Here is a 27,970-nt window from a genome sequence, read left to right as displayed (position 1 = left end):
TTGGAATATATTGAAAACCCAATTCTTAATCATTACCCTGTATGTCTTGGTTCATGAGATACCAATCGATTCTGTCTCACCCTGTATACTGAGTCAGTAACTTCACCGATTCTAAATCACATTGCTTAGAAATAACTTAATAATAAATTTGAAAAATTTCACTTTCTTATTTAACGTCTTTTCACGATGTTGTCATATTTAATATGGCATAGTAACTTCCGGACAATAGGCCGAATAGCGACATACCCATTATGAGGATATTTTTGTACAGAATCCAGTTGAGAAGCCCCCAGTTCCTCCAGTTCATGATTATGTCAATGAAAGCCGGAACTAACAGACCTAGGGTCGAAAGGAATATGGCTCCTACTAGGTCTATCAGAGCATCCAGGTGATGACCAGCGGATGCAGCTATTCCAGTTACGAAAATAACAGCACCGGTCCTTAGCAGAATTTGGCTGATATTATGTCGTTTTTCAGGAATTCTGTCTTTAATTCTTCTCCAAGTGATGTCGATTGGGACGTAGAACTGGAGCATGAACGTAAAGAAAACTGCTAGGGATATACTAACTTGAACAACTTGCGCAGGTCTGCAAAAAGATTATATTTTGTACTTTCCGTATAACAATGAAAACATTGTACTTCAAGAGTTGAACTAATTCAATTTAAGTCTAAAAATATTAAATGATTTACAGATCAGTAGGAATGAGAATTTAAAATTAAACGTAACAAAAAATATTTCTCAGTCTTACATTTCTTCAGAGGGAAGGTTCTTGGTAATGGTGGCCTCTGTACCATCTCCATATCTGAGGTAACCAAAGAATCCGATAGAGGTGTATAAACTGACTACCATAATCATAGCAATATTCAGCACTCCTGGACATCCAACAAACTGCGATTTCGTCAGCGAGTTCTCAACAGGCATGATAGTACCAATGCCTTCCATGGCGAAGATGACGGTAGCGAAAAATGACGGAATACCAGAAATATCGTTTGCCAGTTTTGTGTCGCTAAGTTTGACTTCTTTAATGCCATAGAAGATGTAGTACAGTGTAATGCCGAATGCTATAATCATGGTCGTGTTTGCGATAAAGGAGAATGGTACTAGATGTTTCAGTTCCCTTATCTGGCAGCACAGGATGAGGAGGACCATTATGCAGACTATGAAATAAGGATACCACGACTCTGCATCTTTGTAGAAAAAGGCAAGTAGCTAAAAAATAAATCAAAACTTAGCGGTTAACACGTATTCCGAACAACCCATATTTAACTAAGGCAAGGGTCAGCAACTGGCGGACCGCGGTCCAGGTCCGGACCGCGGAAGGTAAAATACTGGACCGCCAAAAATTTTTTGAAAGTATAAATTACTCAAATAAATTATTAAAAAAATGTTTGTTGCGTTTAAGTGCCAATCTTATCCATTTTTTCTAGTATTTTACAATTGTGTGAGTGTGTGAGTTCTTAATGGTTAGTAAGCAAATTAAATTTGAGTCCAAATTAAAATAAAAAAATAAGAAATATGAACCTCGTTAAAAATTTTCAAAAGTATCCGGACCCCACCTAAAATTACTTGCCGACCCCTGTTCTAAGGTATGGGCTGTTTTGTCGGTGGTGAATGAAATCGTAATCCGCCCATAATTTTAGAATTTGAAATATTTGTTATTTTCAGAACGTTCTAATATTTAATTCTTCTAACAGTTTAGTCAACATGTAAAACGTCGATATATTTAGTAGAATAGTTTTTGCAAGGTTAACTGTGACATGTTAAGGGAATAGTAAAATAACATTTTACGTACTTTGGTGATAGACTCGGTGATAAACACTACGTAGACTGCATTCCCAACGAAGTACGTGAGCACTAGCGCTATTTCAACGAAATTCCTGAAAAATAAAAGGCACGATCAAATAATGGGAATAAAATTTTCAACACTCTGTCTTTCTTAACGTAGTTTTATGAAAATATAAGCCTTCAACTTAGAAACTTTTGATGTCAAATAAAATTTTGAGATCAACCTGAAATAATAGAGTTCAGTAACATTTTTATAAATAAATAATAGTTTCGCCAGACACTGAAAATTGACATTAAACAAAAGAATGAGTGCATTACGGCCCTGTGGAATTAATATTTGAAATAAAATGTATGTGATCGTAGTTGGCAACTGTAAACAAAAACCTAGACAGCCGGCCGCCGTACCTTTTATTAGTGTCTACGCTTTTTGTTTTGTTGCCCAGTTTGTAGTTTTTGTTTCAATCCACCCACGTAAACAAACATTTTAGTTTTGCTGGTGTACTAAACCTGGTGCTATAGTTTCAAAAAATGTATCGAAACGAACGAAACATTGTTAAAAAATCGGTACAAATAGTGTTATGGTTCTTGATAAGTGATATCCTAAACCAAGTAATTGTATAGTGACACGTTTTTATAAACTACTTCTGATGATTTAATTTTCAAGACGTAGTGGCAAATGATGGTAAGTAGATAACAAACAATTTCATATGATTTTCATGATCTGACACTTTCAAAATTCAATTTAATTAGTCTTAATTTAAATTAGTTAACCTATAAATCGAAACTGTCTACCTTACAGGTGAATTGTAACTAGTATTGCAATTAGTTTCTATTCTATGGCTTTTTTAAATAAAAATGCGGCACAGAACATCTGAATTAGAATCGGCAATTTAAAACGAATTTATTATTTCATATATTTCTCTCTCAGACGGTTGCTTTAATTAATTACGACGTTGCATGATTGAACATGAAGAATGTGTTTCACTCTGAATAATAATTATCTTTAATATTATGTAACGGGTGTTGGGACATTGTTTATTGCCATTTTTATGAGTTCGTAATACTTTCACCTTAAACTATAACGATGCTGATATCTACGCAAATATAAGACACATGTAGATGCTAAATATACAGTATGATCCAACTAAAACCTGATGCACCCCTGGCAATTTTGCATTTTGATTTAATAAACTGATCACGATATTGATACATAGCCCATGTATTGGCTATTGAGGATTGTTTCCCCGACTTTTCCACATTTTTTTAAATATTTGATCAAAACATGTAACGCTTATTTTGTTTCTATAGTAACTATAAAAGCAAATACATAATTTATTGTATGTGCATTGCGATTAAATTCAGTATATTACAGTTTTATCCTTACATTGTTGACTGTTTTTGACAGCACCATCTATACGGCAAGGTAAGACAATTATAGAATTACAGAATCCTATTTAATGGAAACCTCTACTTTTTCCACGATTCTGCCTTTGTCACAGAGGAGTTACTCTCTTCCTTTACTTTAATTTATGCAAGCAGTACGTCAGTACTATCTATTAGCATTAGCATTATCTATTAGCATTAGCATTATCTGCTGATAGTTTATCATGGCTATATTCATTCCATTATAACATATGCTATTTTAGTATGGGGTCTTGCTCCCTCTATGAAAAAAGTTTTTACTCTTCAGAGAAAAATTGTTAGAATCATAACTGATCTTGGATTTAGAGATGACTGTAGAGAGCAGTTTTCTAAATTGAACATTCTAACTGTACCCTGTGCATATATACTTCATTGTCTTATTTATGTTAAAAAACACATAAATAACTTTGAAATCAGAAGTGAGACTCACTCTTATAATACCCGAAAGAGCACATACTTATGTAATAAATTTCTAAGACTTACTAAAACGCGGGTCGGTACTAATTATTGGGCCATCAAATTTTTTAACATAATACCTCAACAAATTCAAAATTTTAATGAAAATAATTTTAAATCAAGGATAAAAAAATACTTGATAAAAAATGCCTTTTATAGTTTTGAAGATTTTATTGACAGTAATGTAGCTCGAATATGAATGTTATCATTAATCTTAGTAAGTCGTTTATCCTATTTATTTTAATTATATGTTGTTTATGTATATTTGTATAACAGTTAGTTGATTGCTATCATTATGTATATTGTTATTTACCACGTTCATTTTTTTTTTTTGGACGCGTGTAAACACTTTTATGTGTATGTAACACTAGCCTTTATAAATAAAAATAAAAATAAAATATTATTTGGATAAATTCCAATGAAATCATTAATTCTATTAATTGACTATTTTATGAATATGTAATGTATGTAACATTACAAATGGAATTTCATCAAAGGCAACAACTCTGGTAAATCTCATACGACCATTAATTGACCAAAAAATTAGAAACAATAAAAATAGTTCTAATTTATTGGTCAATTTAAGTGACTTTTCACTACGCGTTTGTTACTTGTCTGACAAATTGATTGACATAATTTACCAATATATTGCAAAGTGTAATTTTAAAAACTGGTATTATAAAACAGGTTCTATTTTGTATCTGTATTGTATCTGTCAGTTTTTATTTTGAGACTTTTCTACAACAGTTTTCTGGGAACATTTTCTAAAAATTAACCTCTCATCTCTGCTTTATCTCGACCACAATTAGCTTGAACTCCAAACTTCGTCCTCCACCTGGCAAATTGGACGATTTGCTCGCCGAGCTTCACATCGTGTGGAGGCACCTTTAGATAACATACCGTTAAATATTTTTTTCTGCAAGTTTTAAAACACCTGTGAAATGACTATCAATAATGGAACTGGTAAATCGTTACTGAAATTCTATAGCAATTTGCGATTCTAATAGACACCATATTTAAACATCACCTTTGCTAGGCACTTCCTTTTTCTAATATTTATTGCTAGAAGATATACGACTTTAAACGAGACCTCAAATCACCCATATGGGTATAATGACTTCCTTGTCAAATTAAGAGGAAAAAAATTAATAAAATTGATGATGGTCTTTGACCTAATTACTGTAAGCTTATGTGCAATTAGAATACACATATAAGTACTTAGTGGAGGTTAGGTGAAACAGTTAAAAATAGGTCGTTTTTTTAAGTTTATTGTAACTGTATCTCATAAACTTATAAACCAATTACAATTAATAACATCCAAATGTTACGATAGGTATTATTTTTATTTCAAATAACGTGGAATTTTGAAATTATATTCCCATCAGAGTATCAAATTCTCTTCTGCGGATTTTCTCATTTATTCAGAAGAACAATGCTTATTTTTATCAGTTACTGGATTTAATAATAAATATTCTCAATATTAATTAAGACAATTATTATTATTATTAGCGAATATCATTTCAACAGGTAATGAGACATTTTTTAATGCATTTAGCGTACATTTTGAAATTTAAAAATGATTGGACATATTTACATTTGGATCATATTAACATTAACTGTGGCATTCTATTGCGTCATTTGTTAGATTCTAGAATTCTTATATCAATGTCATAATATTTTAACCTAGCCTCTTTTCAGAACCAGATTTATAAAGGAGAAAACGGCCATGGCTTTCCAGAGTTCTAATAAAAACACATTCTGCATCACTGTTTACAATGAATATAACTGGTTTTATTACTTAACAGGTTAAACATTTTTCCAATAATTAGCATAGCTAGTATGAGAATAATAAAATTATTTAAATAATAGTCGCATTTTCTGACCGTGACTTCGTTCCATAAGTAAGAATGTACAATTTGTAATAGCTACTTAGTTTTGCATATATTATTGAAAGTATCTTAGTCGTGCATAATTTGTTTATTTAATTGATTTCGTCCTCGTAAACAGTTTAGATTCCTTTTATTATTTTCATGATGGAAACTGTACATTCAAAATGTGGAATATACTATACTTTCACTTGTTTTTTAATTGCAGTGGCCACTCGTGGTCATCTATTATGATCCGAGCGCTTACAAAACGCAATGGAGGCTAGTCTCCACTAATACCTAAAGACACCAAATGCATATTGCACTGAAACTATCAGTATGCGCATTTCTTATGTAACGTAGGCAGCAATAACTTAAATAGCATTATTTTTGCGCAATGTATAGATACGAAGATAGATATAGGTAAGATCAGATTAAGTTTTTTTTTCATTAAAAATCAACAAAAAACGCCTATGCCTGGACCTCGATCAGAGTGAAATCATGTGTCTCTAGACAGTATTCATGTAAAAGTTCATATAAATCTAGTTGGAGAAGCCACAGAGGAAACACTTCGGGAAACGCACAGTGGTCCTTCATCATCATCAATCATTTATGAGCGTAGCTGCAATTTTAGTGGCCTATAAATAGAGACAACATTAATTTTATATACATACATACATATAATTTAAAATACGTATATTTTATGTACATATACTTTAAAACTGTTTTAATTTAATTCTTCTCTTCTTTTATATCAATTATGCTGTGTATTGCTTGTATTTAAGGTTTCAAATTGCATTTTTACTATTTTCTTTAATGTTTACTGATAGACCATTTAATCGTGTAATAAATATTCAACTAATTTGCGTTTTGTCTACATCAGTCGCACAACATGTCTTATACATTAAAAAATAGTTGTAGATGGAATAAGTTTACATAATCCTGTCCTTTCAAATAGCAGATAATTTGTGCTCATTCAGACAGTCGGTAGTAAACAACTTTTTTAATGTCAATTCTGGTACATATTATTATTGCATTAACGACGAATGAAATAGTTTCTAATACATTCACTTTTTTCACAATTTTCTATTTTATACAGTAATAAAACTATCCAAAACTGTAATTATTTCTCCGATATCCAAAAAAAAAATGTAATAATGAGATCATTGTTATATATTTTTTCAATTCATTCAAAAATAAAGTTAATAACAAATATGACCTTAAATTTATGAATAATTTAAATGTTTCAATGTCATAAATTTAGTTATATTATAAATATGTACATGTGTCCCAAAAATGCAAACACTTTTTTCAAAAGCTCTTATTTTTGTACGCTACTTTGTACCCAGATATAACTGTAACGAGCTGATCGTGGTTTAAAGATGCATTTAAGAAACGTATGCATATTTTTTATTGTGCTATTCAATATTCAATATATTAAAGTTATTGCTAAAATAAATACTAAATACTAGCTTCCATTTTCGTGATTCTTCAATATTAATTACGGTTGCAGAAAAGAATATTAGACAAGAGTTGTTGCTTTTGCTGAGTTATATGCTTGGCAAAGGTTTTGGAACTTATGCATATCTGCGAAATCCTGCATATAATTATTATACCATGTTTGGTAGAACTACATTTTGCAGCAGATATGTTGACACAAAATGGTAGAACAAAACTGCCTAGTGATTTACATATTTACCATATTAGCCCCGTGGCCTAATGACATTTTAAAAATGTTTTCGAAAGGAATTGTCTCTTTCTTGTTACACAATCTACACAAAATACAAAATTAATTGCAAACCGACAAGTTAAAAAGTGAGCATTATAAGGTAGCCAATGAGCTCTTAACTCTAATTGTTAGAAAAATAGTTGAAAAAATTGTCTGAAATTGTTTATTTCATAATTGTGACGCAGTACAGTATACAGGGTGTTAGAAGTTTGAACAGTCGATAGAAGACATTAAAATAAGCAAAAAAACCTTATATGCCAACCATTTCCGAGAAAAAAATTATCAAAATCTCCAACTTGATGTACAAAAGTTGGATTAATTAAGGAATATTGACACAACTGCGTGCATAGAATACCATAAAATACAATGTTTATCACTTTTTTGAACTTCTTTATGCTTAATTCTAAAAAATAATTAGCGTTGTAATAAATTTAAATTTCGATAAAATTCATATCGAGCAATGTGACAACGGCGCGGCGGTTAACACGAGGTACTAACAATACGCAATTCAGTTGGTATCTGGAATTCGACAGTCGAGGACCTGCGAGAACGAATTTTTGCCGCTGCCCATCAAATAAGGATACATCCGGGTATTTTCCAGCGAGTGAGCGAAAATTGTTGTAGTTTGTTTTGTACTTGTGCATTTAAAAATTATTGAATTTTGCTTTTTGGTACGTACCTAAAGTATTTTTAAAACATATGATTATTTGGTCGACGTGAATCTTTGGGTACTTTTAATTACATATTTTTCAAATTCATAATTTAATTAAAAGTTCATGTTTTAAGAGATTCATAATTACTAAAATTCGAGCTAAAATTTAAGCACAACACTATACTATCTTCATACTACAAAATCGATATTTATAATTGTCTAGTTTACTAAATGTTTCGCAATAATAGTTCTTTACATTTTTGTTATTCCATAGGACAAGTCTACCGCGTGGTGTGCATCAGCTGTGTAACTTTAAGTTAAGCGCTGTTGTCAACGAAACGAAACAATTTAAAAATTTCATTAGTAACGACAGAGCTACTGTAACATTTACTCTCCGGGTTATTAAACAATCTATATAAAAGTACTTTAATTTCACAACTCGTGTTTGCATGTTCTCTTTACCTCTATATGTATATGGAAATTTACCGACATCGATAAACAGATACCTTTGTTTTTGTAAATTGAAATCTGATAATAAGAATTTTACGTAACAAAAAGATAAGTTACTACTTCAAGAATTCCTCTTTAGTCGATTCACTAGACTGTTTACTCTGTAAATATTATTCTTACAGTGTTCTAAACAGGTGAAGGTAAATCCTTTCATTTTACGGTTTACTACTTCGTTTTACCTTGGCTTTCAATTTCCGTAGGTTGTTATTTGACTAAAAAGTCAATTAAAATCGTTTCATTTAATACGATTCTTAAGTATGTTTCAAAACTTAGACGTAATAGAACATGGAATTATAAAGATAAAACTCATTTAAAACTTTGAAATTGTATAGAAGAAAACACTCTGTATAGTTTTGGTTCAAACGCCACACTGAGGGGTTTTGAGGGGATCTGATTCACATGGCCTTATAAGATTTTAAATAAAAAAATCGCTAAGTGTTTATATTGAAATTGGGGGGGTATAAACAAAATCATAGCAGGCCTTGAATCGCCTTCTTAAATGACCATCCGTGGAACGATCAGAAGAAACGGTTTTCGATGCAATTTAAAAAAAAAAGAAAAATTGTTGAATTATCTTGAATAAAGTTTTCGCGGATTTGTACATAAATAAAAGTAGACACACTGTATAATCTGTATAATCGTGTGATTTACTTATCCCAGATATTTGTTGTTTTTGAATTTATCTCCCTGGAAATTTGATGTTATCTTGAATATTAAAAAAAAAATGTAAATGTATATTTTATATTTTAGGAATACATAAAAAAACTTGTTTTTATTGTTCAGTAACTTATAATTTCAAATACGACTGTTGGTCAAAAATTTAACAACTCCTATTATCGTAAAAACTGATTTTACAAAAAGAAAATATTTATTTATTCATGTGTAGTAGTACCATTGCATTCATTATTGACAATTTTCTTGGAATGATCTGATTATTTAACAGTACCTATATAATTTTATGAACACCTGTTTATGTCCTTTTACAATGCGTATCAGGTTATGTAATGTAAATATATTTACGAGACGAGCATAATAAAAGTACATATGTGCTTGATTTGATTGTGTTTTCATAGAACAACATGGTTTCTTGAGATTCTGAGATATAATAACAATACAATATAACAAAAATGAAAATCCTAATGTTGGTAATTTGCAGAAAACAACAAATAAAATACGAATACCGAATGTGCAAAATTAAAATTGCTTTGCAAGTTAATTTATTGAAACAATTAAGGGTGTTCTTAGTTTAGAGGGAAATGTTTTTGTTGATAAATATCAAAGAATGACAACTTCTTGAACAAATAATATTCTCATTTACTTACTTTGCTGCCCTAGACCAATTCCTCAAACCTTTTGGTCCATTTTTAAACACTTCCTCTGCAGTCTCTGCAAATCCTAAACTAGGTATTTTTGACTTTTTGCACATTTCTTGAGACGCTACAACCTGAAACAAATATTTAATATATTGTACTGCTAGGAGAATGTTTCGTTCAAAAAATGAGAAAAAATAAATACTCAAAAATTGGTTGTAATTTATACAGGGTGATTTAAAACTCAGCACAAAGAATTTAGGGGCGTATTTTTGAGGTCAAAGATTTTTTCCTATAAACGTGAGCCCACAAATGCTTAGTTTTCGATATATAGGATGTTAAAGTTTTTTATTTTATTTTTTTGATTTTTTAGGAATAATTTCCAAACATATTTGAATGTTGGCATAAAACTTGGGGAACAGGGGTTTTTTAGGATGCTAAATTTAAATATGTCATAGGTTTTGACGTTGTTTGTAGAGGACGCCACCTATAAGGGTACGCTTGAATTAAATTGGCCCTAACTTTTTTGCTACCCTGTCCATTGACGTTTCGTATTAGTGCGTTTATTCCCCTATCAATTTTAAGCAAAAAATATATACCTGGTCGAAATCTCTCAGGCCAACAGTTTCCGAGATATTGGCCGATGAAGAGTTAAACGCACAGCATATTTTCAAATTTTATCAACTATTTACCGTGAAAAATTTTATTTACCATCTAATCAGTAATCCAATGATCTTGAATTTTAGCTCTTTACATTTTTTTGATAGAACCGTTTTCGAGAAATTCACTGCTGACTTAATGGAAGTATTATTGTCACTAGTCAGTAGTGATTTTGAATCACCCTGTATATATTATATTTAATGTATCTCGAAATGTTTCCCTTATATGAGGAAACTGGTATAGGAGGTGTCCGGAAATTAATGGGCCATACTTCGAAGAAAGCTCCTCTAAGTGAAGATATCTTATCTTGGTAAATTTTTCTTCCTTTTTATAAGGTATTTTATATATTATAGGCAAAACGGTCTTTAAAATTAATAGTAATCGAAATTGTTTTAAGACTTATTGAGTAACTCTTGAATTGTCTGGAATTGTCGACATTGTTGATTGTCTGTTAGCTTTTTGTACCCTTTTTTGTAGCAGAAAAATTGCTAGTTCTGGTAATCATCATTCATCAATTCTAATTAATGTAATGTAATTGCAATTTCTTTTTGTGAAAGGACAGTGTGCCTGTTATGTATGTATTAATAAGGTCGAATAAACGATATAAAATCGATTGATTTCCATCCATATAACTTGTCCTTGAATTATAACCTATTCGTCTCCAAATACCCTGTAGAGAAGACAAAGTTTATATAAAGTACTCAACAAATCCTTTTTAATTTTTCTGTTTGTGTCTGAATAATTCTTCTCGGTATTTTAGGCTAGACATACTAAACATATTACTTACTAGTATGTGGATGGTGTGGGTACATATGAATCCTATGAGAATTGTTCCTATAAGTCCTACCAACAGCCCAGCATTTTTAAAAGCTCTAGGTATTGCTAAAATTCCTGTACCTAATGAACTTTTTAATAAGTGAATAAGAGCACCAGAAAACCTGAAACAAGATTCAAATTTTTTGTAATATCGGCATTAAAAAAATTTATTGTAGTTATTAAACTTGGATTAATGTCTTAGCTAATTATGGACAAACATTTCCTTAGTTGTCACACGCAACTACTAGGAAATATCGTCAGTAGAAACCCTAGAATTTTGAAAATTAGATAACTGCATTTAATTCAGCTGTAGTTTTCAAGAAATACAATATTTTTTATTTTATTTGAAAAACGAGTTATTTTTAAAATGAGACTATGACATACTTGAGTAAATCTAAAATAACTCCAAAACGTCACAAAATAAAATTAAGGGGACGTTATTCAACTATGTCACAGGCTTATTTTAAATTAAAAAAATTGTTCGCTTTTCGAATTAAATGGAAAATATTTTTTTAGCTGTACCAAGTACCAACTCGGCTAATTTTTGCTCGTAATTAATTAACGCAAGTTTCATCTATATACGTCGAGATTCTTAAGATATATTTAAGTATTTTTTTTTTAATTTACACATGAATCTCGAAAATGAAGCATTTTCGGATACATTCTAACACCTTTTTTTATATTTATAGTTTATAAAAAATGCCAATGTTTAATGAAATATTTTATTACTCTTTTTAACACAATTATAATTCTTTTCTAAATATGAAGTGATTTTATGTCTTATATAGTTTAAAAATGTAAAAATACAAGCATTCTGTTGATCTAAATAGACAACAGGTTTTATACTGCTATTGAGGTTAGAAAATCTACATTTGAAAAATAAAATTGAGCTGCGATTTAATTACTCGGCTCGGAAGCTTATCAAGCTGTCACTCATCCATGATGCTGTTGAGTGAATGGTATAGTTAGTATGTTAATAACTCTAATAAGAATAACTTTATCAGATTTATTTTTTCTACAAATGAAATTGAACCAGGCTCATAAAATAGTTACCCTAGATATCGATTCTAGGCCATTGGGTTCTAATAGTTAGAGTCTTATGAACATCCCAAAATAAACAGCTATGTACTATGCAGTAAAAGACGGTTCCGCAAATATCGCAACAGTGAAGAAGTTGTTTAACTGAGGTAAACAACCTGTCCTCAACAGGACAAAATAGTTTCTATCGTTTACTTGATTATTATTGCCAGGCCGATGATGTGTTTTCAGTGTCATCGACTGTTTAGTTGTTTTCCGCAAATGTCATTTATTGATGTGCGGTATAAGTGAAAGCAGAAAAACCCCAAATCTTTGTTTTGTAGATGGACTTTTAATAAGCATAATAAAAATAATTTTAATAGGAAATGAGAAATAAATGATATAAGAATAAACTATAAATAAACTTATGGTTTTTCAAATTTAGTTTTCCTGTGGAAACTATTTTTATAATTTCATACTTCTCGGAATCAACACACCGATTAACACATAACTTTTTGGTTTTTGTATACTTAGCCTTATTTGTGAAAATATGTATATACGAGACATATCCACAAAGTAAGAGTACTGAGACTCTGATGGTCTGTAGTTTTTGTTTTCGACAAAATTGACAACACTGCATTCAAGGCCAAGGTATTGGAATCATAACACGCGCTCATTTGTCTAAGTCAGTTGAGAACTGTTGTTGTAGTGGCGTGTTGAAATGAGTGCCGCTATTGAGAATATCGTCAGGTAGATAATTCCTTGACTGTACTGTGACTGGCGACGAAACGTGAGTGGCCCACTACATCCCTGAGATGAAAAGACTATCAATGCAGTAGCGACATCCATTTCATCAGCAAAAAAAATCAAATCAAGTCCTGACCTGGCACCTTCTGATTTTCATCTCTTTTCTTCTCTGAAAGTGTTTATAGATGGAAAAAGCTTATCTACCGGACGATGAAGTCCAAACTGCCGTGAAACAATGGGCCGAGAGGCGGCGGGAAATTTTTTTTGTCGAATGTCAAAGCTTATTCGTCGGCTAACCAAGTGCATTGAGGTTAAAAGCGACTACATCGAAAAATAGTGTTTGATGTATCTTTCCAAATACGTAAATTTTTCATAAATATGTAGGTATATTGTCATTTCGATTTTTTAAAAAATTGAGTACACTTTGTGGATATGCCTCGTATATATGGATTTTATGTAAGAATTTTACAGACAATACAATTCCCTTATCAAGTTATCCCTTATCAAAATTATTAAAACATCCTTGAGGATGCTCTTTGATAATACAAACAGTGGCACCATAAAACTATTAAAATAATTCCATTTTATAATTAAATCTACACCTTCTACATGATCATCAAAGGTGTCATTCAGATTGTGCCACAATTTCGGATTTAATCTCTTAAAATATTTACTTATTTTATCTCCAGTAGGTAATGAATTTTGACTGCCATTATTTAGATTCTGTAATTAATGTCTCATTTGTACATTTCTACATCTATATATCAATGTAATATGATGATATACACAGTGTTTCTAAAATATAGTAGAAACTGAAACAGGGGATAAGACATTTTGTTTCGAGTAAAGTTTCCTGTGAACATGTGCCCGAAATCATGTTGTAGGGTAATAAACCACATTTTTTAATAACTCCAAGATGTGGGTGAGATATAATCTATAAAGTTTATTATATTTTACTTGTCACTGTTACTCAGTACCTACTAGAAGCAATGACAACGACGTTTTTGGTGCACCTTTATTACTATTGTAAAAGTATTAAACTCAAAATATGTATTTTCCTAAAAAAGTCCTATCAAAAGAAATCAAACAGTGTTCCTTTATAACAAAAATCTTGTTTAGTATTGCAGGAAGCATCTTTTCTATCATCTACATTGATTTACACCAGCCATATCAACTAAATAGAAAGATTTTACTATATCCACATTTTATTAGGATTGTTTCTTTAGGTAGAACACTGTTTGGTTTCTTTTGGAAGAATTTTTTTACGAAAAACTATTTTAAATTAGCCTAATACTTGTATGATAAAATAAAAATGCGTTAGCTAATAATAAGATATAAATATATTGAAATAAAACACCTTTATCAACCTGTAAATATTTTCGGACCCTTATACAAGTAAGGCTGTCAGAAAGAGCCGCAATTTAATGGCGTGCCAAGCGGGTCAACCGAGAAATGCGCGATTCGCTGCCTCAGAATGCTTTTCACGTTTAAGTCGCGTTAGTATAATGTTGCGTGCGGATGTTGCGTAATTAATTCTTATCCGTTGGTGTTTATGGTGGTGTATTGTAGACAATTTAATTTGTTGCTTTTTAATAAATAATGCTTTAGATTGGTACCATATTTTAGAAATACTTTCCTTCATGTTCCAAATTATGCATATGTGATTAAGTATGACGCAAACCACTGTCAGTAATTAAAAAAAAAGTAACATCTACGTGACGTAATCAGAAGGTTGTTATTCTGCAGAACTACGTGTATTCCTGCTTATCATGTATTCAGGTCAATGAATCTAAAATGGTCCTCTTGTGCAAAACCATTGACGGTTTTTCCACCTCTGTAAACGTGACCTTTACATATCGTGTATGTCATCACAGTCATCAATCGCTGCAAGCTAAATCGACGGTGAATTTTTAGTGCAGTAATTTTGCTATTCCTTTTACTTAGCGTGTTTCTGCATAATTGAAACGATTGTTTTTAAAAGACAAAAATGTTGTGTAAAAAACGGCGTGTAGTCGAAAAAAATCGATTCTAGAACATTGTCGGTGGAAAATTGCAACACTGTGTACAAATTTAATATGTTTATGAAAAAAGTAGTAATTTAGTTAAAGTAATAACTTTAATTCACAGATAAATAATATTTACCATCGAAAAGCATGTACTAGAAAATCTTACAATTCATTTGTTACTTAGAATATCAGTATGCAACAGGTTTCTAATGGATGTAGAAAGTCAAGATATAAAAACTTAATCGATTCATGCAAGAATAGTGAAGGATCTGAAGAAAAGTGATTCTCGAAACAAGTAAAATAATGTATGGAAAATATTAAAGTTAATTTAATCTTCATTGTATATTTTGCAGATTTGTTTACTACTTTTCAGCAGAGGAATTATTTTATCATTAATATTGGCATTATATACAGGGTGATCCACGGTGACGAGACATTAGGCATATTTCAAAGACTACTTCGATTTTAATTTTGAAAATTGTGCAAGAGTGTTTTCGGGCAGCTCTCAACTAAAATAATGGCGTCCACCTAACGCTTCCCAAGTTGAGTTGACGAGAGCGATAAAATTTATAGAGGACATAACTAAAACTCTAAGCTTCCCTGTCATAATTTCAAAATGACTTAATTTCATACAGGGTAGTAGAAATTTAATGACTAATTAGTCAACTTTAAACCATCTTAATTAATTTTTTTTAAATGTAACACCCTGTATATTTTTACGCAACCTGATGAACAATTCTATTCTCTTTCGAATAGTATAATGGTTCCCTATACCTATCTCTTCTGGTTTTTAAGGTATTTACTGTTTTTCGGGCAGTCAACGGATATCGCATAATTTCTTGCGAGGATGGCTGTGAAATTTTTAGTGGAACTTCAAAACGAGCTTTATAAAGTCCATTTACAACTTTATTACAATACCTACTGTCATATCATTAGATAATTTTTACAAATTTTATTGTTTTCAGACGTCATTGCCTTGAGTCGGATCACATCCAGCTTATGAATTATTAATGATTCCAGTTGATAAATATACATATATTTTTTTAATGAATTATGTTAATTTTATTGGGTACGGCAACATACGCATGCTACCAGGAAGCAAATGAAATGGAACATATCTTTATGCTGTGTTCATACGTCGTTTTATTTTATGATTATCCGTTGCACTTGATTATGGATTGTAGAAAAGTAATTTACATAATTTTCTAAAAAATGGTACTGATGTCAGTGTTAAAGTTAAAGCATTACAGATATTATTAAGTCATTGGCGTAGAAGTTGGGGTAAGAAAATCCCACTTTACCACCCATTATTACGCCACGGACCTACAAAAATTTTACAGTAAATTATACACATGTGTAAATGTTAACACCACACCAAATTTGAATCAATTTGTTATAAGTATACCAAAGATTTCATAAATAATATGATTTTAAAAACCGATCAGTACGGCCCTGTACTATGAAAACGGTGATACTTAGACCCTTGTTTTACGAGACAATTTTGAATTATTTATTGAGTTCTATTTGTTGTTCACCCGAACTGTAACACCCTGTATATGATTTTTCGCGTTTTTTGACAAAAAACTACCAATGAAAATGCATTTTTTCTAAAAAGAGTTTCATGTAAAGTTGCTCAAAATAAACTTTCCCACAAAATTATCCCTATGAAAAATGTTCGATTTTCCCAATAGTTTTCCGGTATATTTTTTAAATGAAGTACAGATTATGTGAAAATTAATATTTTGCAACCAAAATAATGGTCAATTCATTTTTAAATAACAAGTGAATTGGAGAAAAGAAAATTGCGGAAAATTCTTAGAAAATCTTATATGTACTTATAGTTTTCCCAGGTTTGAATATTTATTAGCATCATTAGGATCATTTTATAAGTTTTCGAGGGTGTACTGTATATTACGAATTAATGTATGCGCTTTTTAATATTTTTCAGAAAAGTCTGTTTAATTTTGAATAATTTTTATTTGATTTTATTTTTCGAAAAATGCACCTTCATTGTGGTATTGGCAGTCTTTGGTGAAAAAACGCGAAATATCATATCCATTACTCAAAACGCTGTATGTATGCTGGTGGTTGCATGTGTGACATATATAAAAAAAATTCAGTGTAAAAAAGTTCGCTTATTCCGTCTTTTTATGGCTAACTTTCCTGGACTATTACTATTATCCATTATTTTTCAAAAAAACATTCTTAAAATCGTCACGGACGACCTTTTTCAAAACAATCACTACTTACGTGTTTGGATGTTCTAACATCCTGTGTTCATAGGGATTATACTCCTTTTCGCCAATCTTATCGGTACTTGAAACTGGTATCTTGATTTGATCATTGTTTGCTAATGTTGCCCTGGAAACAAGAAGAACGATTTATCATTTTCATTCGTAATTCAAGTGGGTAATAAATCAGATCAATAATATGCGTATGATTAAATATATTTAGGAATTGTACGTTACAGTTACCTACAGAGTGGTCAGCTTTGAGTTGGATGTCTAATAGTATATTACGTAATAAGTGTTGTAAAAAGCATTTTACGCGCGAATGGAAATGTTACGCACGACGCCGCGTAGCGACAAGTGCGTAATTCTATGAGTGCGTAATTGCATTACACCACGTATTACGTACTATACTTTACCTACGAGCACTACTGTAAATAGTTAAAAACACACTGTCTGCGATCAATGTAAGATTCCTATTACGTACGGTAAAAAAATCGCACAGCTTGGTAAAAAAATCGTACAGTTTTCCTAGCAACGGTCAATACAAACAGTATTGTATTGGTGATGTTGAAATAATGACAGTCAAACTTCTTACACCCTGTATACATTTCTATCAGTGTAATGGCAACATAATATGATTTGATAAATATTTATGTTCGGTATGCAGCAATTTTATTTTTTGTTATTTTTACTTTTATACAGAGTAAAAACAAAAGTTAACAATTTTATTAGTGAATAAGCAGTAAAATTACATTTTATTACTATTTTTATAATTGATATTGGCTTTATAGCTTGCAGAAAATATTATTGTACTGCTTGTTTTCATTTTAAATTCTAGTACATTTTAAGAGGCGTGTTTATTTCAAGGCAATATTTTGCTTTTTTTATTATCCATTAAATTTGAGGATAATAATGTTCCAACCGATTAACTTTCAATTTAATAAGTAACGATGTTATAGAAGTGCAAATTTACAGTCGCAAAATATCGAATGAAATAAATGAATCGAGAATAGGATACATTAAATATTGGTACTTTGGAAATTACTTACTTAAGGGATAGGAAAAACGCTTATTTGGGCAAAGTTTTAGACCATTCTGTTGCCATTTTAGAAAAAGAAAGTTTTAAAAAAATGATAATGGATTCTCAAAATCACAAAGTTGAAAGTAAAATCTAAATCCACAATTAAATTCGGTACGAGAGTTGCTGTAATAGACTTTTATTCATATTTCAAGAATTCGTAAAAAAATAAGTAAATTTTTTAAAGTTCTCTCCAGAACTTGAATAGCATAGCCGGTCAGTGAGCTCCATTAAATTAGTAAGCGAATGGTCTAAAAATTTTCCCATTTAACCATCGTTCTATCTCTTATAATTTTTGAGATCCCAATATATGTTGCAAAATACTTACGTAGAGCTAAAGTTTTCTATCGTAAACGTTGAGGGATATTTTTCTTTTGTTTCGTCCATGTTGATATCTGAAAAGTAGAAACATTTATTAGTAACTTAGGTAAATAGCTACATGTAAAGCTGGTAAGATTAAAATTGTGTTGAATTATAGAATAATATAACTGTTTTATTTTTCAGAATTTGCTATGCGGAATAGTAACTTTTAATTTTGTTTATCATATATATGAATTGCATAAAATACAAGCTATTTCTGTTGAAATTTCTCTGAAACCTCAAAAAATACTTTGTAACAATTAATTAATAATTAAGGACTTTCAGACTATCTTTAAACACTTCCTCTGGAATAATTTTCAGAAAATTGGTCGTATTCTGTTGAAAGTATTCAATTGAACTCTAAGGTACTCTTTTTAAAAGTAACTTTAATCTTGTAAGTATCTTGGAAATCAATAGAAACTAAAATTGGCAGTTTAATTATAAGCAGATTTGTCTTTTCTACTGAAAATGATTTAATATAACCAAGTAGAACTTAACGTCTCAACCTTTAGAGACGTACTCATGGCGAATAATGAATATTATTCACAATAAAGAACAGTAGTCACAGTGGTGATTAGTCATCTATGTCCCCCACTATCACAAACTTGTGGATAATTTGAAAACACTTTTGCAACTCATGACAACTTTGTTTTCATTATCAATAAGCAGTTTCAGTGGCAGTTTTTCTCAATTTAAAACAGAAATTTAATGTTTTTTTAGGCCATTGTGGGGAATATACAAAGGATTAAAATATTCCGTTAAATCTAAGGTCATAATTCATAACAAACACAGCAGCACTTGGTGATGAACTGCTAAAACATTTTAATACTTAACGTTGGTACAGAGACAGTGCTGCAGTGTATAGATACGAACTTGCTTTGATGTCATCAATAGTCTGAAAACGACGTCCTTTCAGCACTGATTTTAATTTCGGAACTAAGAATCGCAAGGAGCCAGGTCTGGTGAGTAAGGAGGGTTAGGGAGGACAGTAATCTGTTTTTGGTACAAAACTGACGAGTTGACAAAACTGAGTGTGCGAGCGCGTTGTCCTGGTGCAAGAACCATCAGTTGTCTCGCTACATCTCTAGTCTCTTTGCTAATCCATTGCGATGATTGAACGTTTGTCTCAATGTCGTAGCCGTAAACTCAGTTTTCGTCTCCCGTTATGATCCTTTGAATGAAACGAAGAACAAATTTTACTGCAACTCGGTGCAATTGAAATACTAATCTCTTCTACAATTTCTCTGACAGACAATCGGCGATTTACACGCATCATATCTTTGACTTTCTGAACATGGGTGTCATCCGTTGAAGTCTAAGACCTTCCTGGTCGAGGATCATCTTCAGTTGACTGACGGATCGTAAAAATAATTCGTAAAATTGCGTAATGACCCAGATCATCATCTCCGTTAGCTTGTTTCAAAAGTTGACAAAAGTTTTCCCCAGTTCCACGCACAATTTTATGTTGCATCTTTGTTCCAGAAAATCCCAGATTTCAAAAATCTCACTAACATTTAAACACTTTGCACTTAAATAATAATATCACGAAAACTAAATGAGATATCAACAATCCACCAACGTGTAGTTACAGAGGATGCGCAACGCAATGCTGCAAACCGTATATCAGTAATTATCCCCGTTGGCGTATAATTCAAAAAGTTTAGTTATTTTCTGAACAGACCTCGTAAAGTAGTCACTTTTTCACTATGACACACTGTACGTATAAAAGGGATCGAATTGGCTTCAAAATTAAAATTCTGATTTTTATAAAGATATTGACCAATCTGTACAAAAACGCAGACTAGATTGAGTAAAGCTCTCTCTGTGATCCTGTAAATGTTTATAAGATACACACGTCCAGGTTATGAGTCCATCTTTCTCTAAGTTAATTTGTCTATTTAAAACGTAAATCTAGAATAACGACGACAGGATTGTATAACCTTTAGAACATCATTTGTTAATATTATATTAAAATGATATTGTTTGATAAGCGGTGCCATTATGTGATCTTGACTATTATCAACTTTATATCTTTGTTTCAACGAGTATTGGCCCTTGTAAATTAAGATTTCATGTCAATCAAAATATCTATGATTGAACACTTGACTGATATGTTCATAAATTTTTATTCTGAGAAATCCGAGGACATGAATTTAAAAGCAGAATTTTCCCAGAGTATATATGAATGCTCTTATTTCGCCAACCAAAGCACTACTTTGTGCACGTTCTTAATGTTTATACTAACATTAATATATCAATATTAACTGGGGCCCATTAACAACAATGTCAATGTGCCTTCAGGTCGAATCTGTCGATCTATCCTTAGCATAACTCCTGCCATCGAGTTGTTCGTTCTTTTTCTCTTATCCTGCGTCGGTTCTCCAGAGAGTTCTTCCCATTACATGTGTATTCGTTCTGTTTATTTTATCTGTACAAAGTCCAATAGACTACTAGATGATATTTCGTTTAATATTCTTGTATTCAAGAAATGTTTAACGGGGAGGTTGAATCTTTGGTATTCGCGCATTCATCCAAGATGTACAACAGCTGTTGGAGAACATTAAGACCAAGGACTGCTGTCAGGTTTAAGTAAAATATATCTGAACAGTATTTTATCAGCTTGATCTTCTTCCATACTCAGAATTTATATGACGAAACATTTAATATTTCCTTTACTTGAGTCTGCTTTGGTATTGAATCCTTATCCATCTCATCGGAATGACAAATAATGCCTTGGAAAACTGTTTCCATGTTTCAGATCTTTCTTTTGCAAGTTTTCCATTGCCTTCAATGCATTGATATCCAACGTAGCTTAGCGAACTGCTATTTGTCAAATCATTTAGCAATTATAAATAGCCTCAAAATAGTTTTGAACTCGTTCTATTTAAGTCTAAGGTCTTTATTGCAAACTGACGAGTATTCCTCTATCTAAATTATGTGCTACATGGGCCTTATTCCTACAACTCCTGTTTCATTGTCTATTTTGGAGCCAATACCAAGATCCATTTTCCAGTGCATTGCGTGACAACTTCCATTCTCTTCGATTTACTATTTGAGTGTCGAAAAGTTTATGGATGTTGATTTTTTAAATCAATCCGTCACATTTCATCTCCAAAATTAGTTTTGGCCACCAACTCTTCATGATTTTGTTGTTCCTTTCCTGCAATAATAATTATTCCTGATGTCATTCCTGCTGCGGCACAATCCGAAGTTATGGCAGATTTAACAAAAGTTTCAAAAGGTAGCTGTTATATCTCAATTATCTGATAATTATTCAAATTCATGCATCGTTTACATTTATTACAATAATATAGGATATAAACTTGATTATTTATATAATATTTTCCGTCACTTGATAACATCAAATATTGTTAAATTATTTCTACGAGTTGAAACAAATGTATAAATCATAAATCGTCGTCATAAAAAAAATTCCGATATAATTTTCCATATCGAATCAGGAACTAATTTTGCAGATTAAGACTTTGTTCGGTATATATTTACACAAAATCCACGTACACAGTCACTTTTCATAAACATCCCTACTGATATCAGTTACATTTATTTTGTCGATTTCCGATACTGTAGGTACGTACTTATATTTTATCATATTTCGCATTTATTCTAATGGTCAAAGACCGGACAGCTGCTGAGTTATTGACCTTGAAAGTACCCACTATAAAGGCCATAAAAAGCCTTAAATAAGTACTTGTTTTTTGTAAACTATCAAAATTGCAGAGCAAATTTAAGCTCTGCAGCATACGGAATCTCACTTTATGAGCTGTTTAAAGGCAGAAATGAATTCCATTTGTTACATTCTTCATTAATCTTTTATTATTTTTCTGTTTTACGAATTAATACTCCTTAGAAGTTAAGTTTTGAAAAGATTTACCTCAGATCGCATGTTAATGAATATCCGTAGATTAACTTGCTACTCACGTTTCAGTGTGGTTAGATTTCAATGGTTTTTACATTTTGTAAAGAAAGCGTTTCCAAATAATAATGTTCTGATATTTAGTTACTTACTTTCTTTAGCAGATATCTGTTTTTGTAGCATATACAGTTCAATGACTGTTGAGAATAAGCGTATTTTGTTTTGGTAAGTAAATGTCTTTTCGTTAGCGTCGTATTCCACAACTCATTATCATTATTTATTTTTTGTTCACTAATTTGAGAATAACTTGACAACAAAAAAAATATCAAACCCTTTTTGGCGTCAAAATGTATCTATTTTTATGCTCTTCAAACTAACCTATAAAAAGTTTATGCGCAATGAATCCGGTTATCCATATTTGCACTATTTAATATACCTGAATAGGAAACATTTCTGAGCAAAATTCAACTTTATGTTTTGGTATGTATATTGCGCCCTCTCGCGGTCGACTATTTCCAGCGGTTTCTCTTGTTGATTTATTGATCAAAAACAGTGGTTATTTATCATACTTCCTGACGTAGTCCAGATCAGAAAAGTAACAACCAGAAATTAATAGAAGAGTTTTTACTACTTCTGATTCAGCGTGCTTCCGTATTTTGTTAATACCCTGTATATGTATATACATTATAGACACATTTGAAATCATCCTACAGTATTATTAACAAAATCGCTTCAAGCTGTTTCTGGTAACTTTCTGTTAAAATACATTATAAAATGTTGAAGCAATTCATATTCCATATATTTAATTTACACTGAGTTGAATATGAAATAACGGTTGTAAACACAATTCTGCAACATTTACCGTTTACTTCATAGAATGCTTCGATAAATACTCTTTAATAAATGATTACCAAGTGCAACGAGTATAACACAGTCTAAATTTGGTGGTATTTGATGATTTGAAAATTTTCTGAAATCTGAAACTATTGGAGATGGATATATCTAAATTACCTGAATATTTTTGAATAGTATTGGCTCAAAAAAGCTTATAAATTACTTTTTTCAACATAGCTATAAATAATATCGAAAATTTGATGGTTCCTTCAGTGATGTTTTTACGAAGTTTATTTCTTATCATGATTAGTTGGTAAGTATTTACGTATATGTATAAGCAGATATTTAAAATAAAATATATGTATCTACTAAAAAACCAATAAAAATTATCAGCAAATAAGTGGATACATATAAACATTTGTTAGATAAATTATTAACTTGTATAAATTAATATTATATGATTTATTCACACAACGATTTGTTATAAACATAAATTGGTTAAGATGAGGTGACTATATAACAAATAACTGATAAAAAAATAAAATAAATTAAAATTTGACGCGAAAAATAAATGTTTTAAACGGGTATTTGCTACCACGCTAATTCGTAACGTCATTTAGTGCGATCGAGAAATGAGAAGATGTATGACAGGGATAGTACAGCCTGACAGCAAGAACAACAGTCTAGAGACAGCCAAATTCAGTTTGCTTCGAGGCTTTTCGCGTTTGCATTTTGTCGACATGGGAATTGTAGGCGGCAGGCCGAGAAGTACCTACGTTGTGTTCTCGGTCGCACTAAATGACATCACACTGCATCTTTGATCGCGTGACAAAATTTAAGTTTTCACGTAATTTTAAACATCTGTAATTATTTTGTGGTATTAATGAAAATTAATTTTACCAGCGCGAAGAATTTAAATTTCCATGCAGTTACCTGTATATATCTCCTTCGTGAGAGCAATGTTAACAAAATGTTGAAATTGGGATAAATGCAAGTACCTACCTAGATCTACTAAATAATACAATGAGTTGTAACCAGCTACATGATTTTAATCATCAAAAATTACGTCAGATTAATGTAAATGTTTGACGGTTAAAAGTTGGCCATGGAGAACTAGTTAACCACAAAATATCCTTGTACGAAGTAAACAATGATTTTTTTTCCAACTTAATCAGACGCATGAATATTACAGATGGATACAGTTAATTTTTAAAAGGAGTGTGTAAAAAGGGAAAGCTGCGAGAAAATATATTTTTTAAGAAAACTTTAACACCGTAGACATATAGCAAACCATCGCCTACTTTTTTGATAATGTTCTTCTTCCTAAAGTTAGATTAATAAAAGTGAAATTGCCCATTTTTTTAAATTTTTTATAAAATATGCGTACTGAAAATTAATAATCGTTACGTTGGTTTCATTAAACATGCACTGTATATTACTTTTTAAGAATTTTTTACTTTTACATGAAATGCCAATTTAAATAACTCATATTTTTCGATTCTACTAGTGACAATTGGGAATGCTCGAATTTATGAACAGTAAATAGAAATACACAGTAATTGCCTTAAAATTACCGAATGATTTTACGTAAATTTTGTCTTTATGTCATGTATATATGTACATATCCTTATGTATTAATTGAACTTAAGCGTGAGCATGGTACCGATGGAATACCTATTATAATTATGATTTCCTTGGCCTACTTACTACTCGTAGTTCTAGTTCTAGGTGGATGAGTATTATGTAAAAATGATACACCTGAAATTAATCGACAGCAACAAATTCAAAATGTTACAATTTCCTATAACTGTTGCATACATCTAATGATGATTTAATTGTTAATTGTTAGAAAAGTATGTGATTTCAGAAAACGTTTTTTGTATTTTAGGTTAATTAATTCCATTTTAGAAAGGTAGATTAAAATTTAGAATGCTCCGTAACCTTTATTTCAGAAAACTTCAGTTATATTTCTGAGAGCATAAACTGTTTTTCAAAAACCATTTATACTTTAGAAAATATCAAATGTATTTCAAACAGTTTACTATTAATTGTATGCAGTAATTTAGAATTATGAAATTCATATGAATGTTTTTTAATTTTAATTTGGTTATGTAGTCGAAGAACAATGACGCATAAGTGACATGTAAATGGGGGAATAAACTCATAGGCATAGTATAAATCCATTCATACAGGAACATAGTAATACCTTGCGCAACTTGGTAAATAGTTTTTTCCTTTTTCTTAAACGCTTCTGATGAATGCATGATATTTTACATTGTTTCTAAGGAGTTCATGTAAAATTGTAAAAAGTACGAACGTTTATGGCAGTTTTATTTTATCGCTTATCAGGCTTTTAAGGGTTCTGAAAATAAAATTAAATAAATAAATCTCTAGAACACATTTTGCCTAATGAGAACATATCGAATTTAGATGGTTCTAAACCTCTTACACTTTCGTTATCAAAATTAATATTATATCTGATATAAGTATTATAATTTACCAGATGTGATATTAATATGCATTTTGTTTGTCTACCTTTATGCTAGGTATATTATTACATACGAGATATCAGACAATATTTGTTTTATTAATATGCTAATCAAAATTGAAGCATTAATTTCAAATGAACATTAAACAAAATTATACCGGTGTGAAAACAGCAGCCCAAGATAGCAGCCGAAACGCACGAAGATAACCGAAGCGTCAGTAGCGTACGTTGGCCATAGGCAACGCTGCGCTCGGCGGTAATTCCTATGAAATTAATATATCTTACGAGTGTTGCTATGACCTATATATTTCTCTACACGGTAGGTTAGTAATGAGGTAAAGACTACACCAATTTAAGATTTATGAACTTATTGACCTGCAANTACTGACGCTTCGGTTATCTTCGTGCGTTTCGGCTGCTATCTTGGGCTGCTGTTTTCACACCGGTCAAAATTATGTGGTATTGTCTGTAATTGTTTGTGGAATTTTTTAGTACTATTTATTCATTTGGAAAAGAGAAAAAACTAAACAAAATAATATTTTTTTTAGTTTAAATTTAAAATGTATTAGATTAATACTCGTAAACAAATTTGGCAGCGATAATACCAGAAATAAAAATGAAACAATGCTTGGCGTATTTTTTTATTACCATTATTATATTGACAGTCGCTCTTACGTCTTATGTAAACAATACATTTTGAAAATACATCCTTTGTTTTACTAGATTCTTTGACTTAATGTACACTTATTATATTATACAACGATAATTGTTTATGTACTCTAAAGAAATATTCTAGTAATATATTCTCATTTTCGCTAATTAACAACCTCGCAAATTTCACAAAACACCTCTTCATATTGATATATTTGCATCGATATACACAAAATATATTCAAATGGAACCATTAACAAAATTGTTTTATAGAGTGTTCTGTTTTGATTATAATTATACAACACCTATAATTCTATAATTTTGAAACACTCTTACTTCTATAATCAGATTTTAATTAATAAAATGAGTTTTAGTCGAAAACTAGCAATGCCTTAATTGACTTACCTTTACATTTGTTTCGGTTGCTACTGCATAATATAATCGATATAAGTAAAATCACAATAAATAATAGGTTCCGCAATGAAAACTACTTTCACGTAAAAACTTGAGTTCAGCAATCGAACTGGCGTATTGTACCTACTGGAAAAAACAATGAAATTGGTTATTAACTTTATCGTGAAGTGTGTAAAATTATTAAAAGCACCATTAAAGGTATCTTAACATTAAAGATAAATTAATATTTATCTTCGCCATAATACATAAATATTTGATTCATGACTAGGATGTTCCGAAGGAATAAAAATAATTACCGACATGAAATCACGAAAATGCGTTTGCCAGTAAAATTAAATGCCGTACTCAAAAGTTGATATTCATGCAGCAGATAATAAAATATGTAGAAATAATAACGCAAGTCGTAAATAAACATACGCAAAGTTCTGAGTCCATAAAATGTGTACTTACAGATTTTTCCCAAGATGAAGTTAATCCAAAAAAATTATTTCACTTTCATACAGCCACCACAAAAATTCGCCGAAAATTTTTTCTCGCGATAATTTCAAATCTGCAACAAGCCGGCACAGCGAAAGAGAAATTTCTGCTTATCCGATTATTACGAAATGGAAATAGGTAATATCGGTAATTATTCCATTCGTTTATTTATCGCGATTTACCCACTAACACGATAGTTTACATTCATGGTCGACATGTAAAGGTACCGACAGATTGGCGAGTTACCATCGCACTAAGTAGTGGTACCTGTAACAGTGACAGTATATAGATATATGTATAAACATTAAGAGATTTCACATTTATTATCGCAGATAGTGGCGAAATGAGCGTGTCGCAGGTAAATTGGTGGGAACGACTTGCTTCTGATTCTGTGAAGTGCTATCGATAGCGAGGAAAGAGAAATAGTAATAAAGAACAAAGTGTTTGGGAAATAAAATGTAATTTTTAATTTCTCGGGTTTAAATTTACTTTTAATACCTTATACTGAAAAAATTTAATAATATTACATCGCATTTACCCTCACTACACTGCCCCACAAAAAAAAGTTCTGTATGTCTCTGGTACAG

At 31.0% G+C, this 27,970-nt stretch overlaps 1 protein-coding gene across 3 annotated transcripts; it reads right to left on the bottom strand.

Annotated features, from left to right (window-relative positions):
- Positions 1-27,674, bottom strand: LOC108915835 (proton-coupled amino acid transporter-like protein pathetic). 3 transcript variants are annotated; one of them, XM_018721976.1, is made up of 8 exons: positions 27,357-27,674; positions 18,614-18,680; positions 17,227-17,337; positions 11,178-11,328; positions 9,743-9,864; positions 1,794-1,878; positions 750-1,210; positions 1-587 (listed from the first exon to the last, which is right to left on the bottom strand). In XM_018721976.1, exons 2-8 carry the CDS (start codon positions 18,670-18,672, stop codon positions 182-184), a joined length of 1,395 nt encoding a protein of 464 aa, XP_018577492.1. In that variant the 5' UTR covers positions 18,673-18,680; positions 27,357-27,674; the 3' UTR covers positions 1-181. The 3 variants fall into 3 exon arrangements, with proteins under 3 accessions (XP_018577492.1, XP_018577493.1, XP_018577491.1); XM_018721977.1 differs by lacking the exon at positions 27,357-27,674 and adding an exon at positions 26,898-26,998; XM_018721975.1 differs by lacking the exon at positions 27,357-27,674 and adding an exon at positions 25,560-25,648.
- Positions 27,675-27,970: the final 296 nt, after the last annotated feature.

The sequence above is a fragment of the Anoplophora glabripennis genome, unplaced genomic scaffold (assembly GCF_000390285.2).
Source record: "Anoplophora glabripennis isolate ALB-LARVAE unplaced genomic scaffold, Agla_2.0 scaffold47, whole genome shotgun sequence".
NCBI lineage: Eukaryota > Metazoa > Arthropoda > Insecta > Coleoptera > Cerambycidae > Anoplophora > Anoplophora glabripennis.
Note: the sequence above shows the minus strand (reverse complement) of the source record. Positions and strands in the feature narration are given on the sequence as shown.

Coding starts and splice junctions, on each gene's coding strand:
- LOC108915835 (XM_018721975.1), bottom strand. CDS start 25,617: ATGCATTCATCAGAAGCGTTTAAGAAAAAGGAAAAAACTATTTACCAA. Junction 18,681..25,559: donor TATTTACCAAGTTGCGCAAG/GTATTACTATGT, acceptor TCTACTTTTCAG/ATATCAACATGGACGAAACA. Junction 1,879..9,742: donor AATTGGTCTAGGGCAGCAAA/GTAAGTAAATGA, acceptor TTTATTTTTCAG/GAATTTCGTTGAAATAGCGC.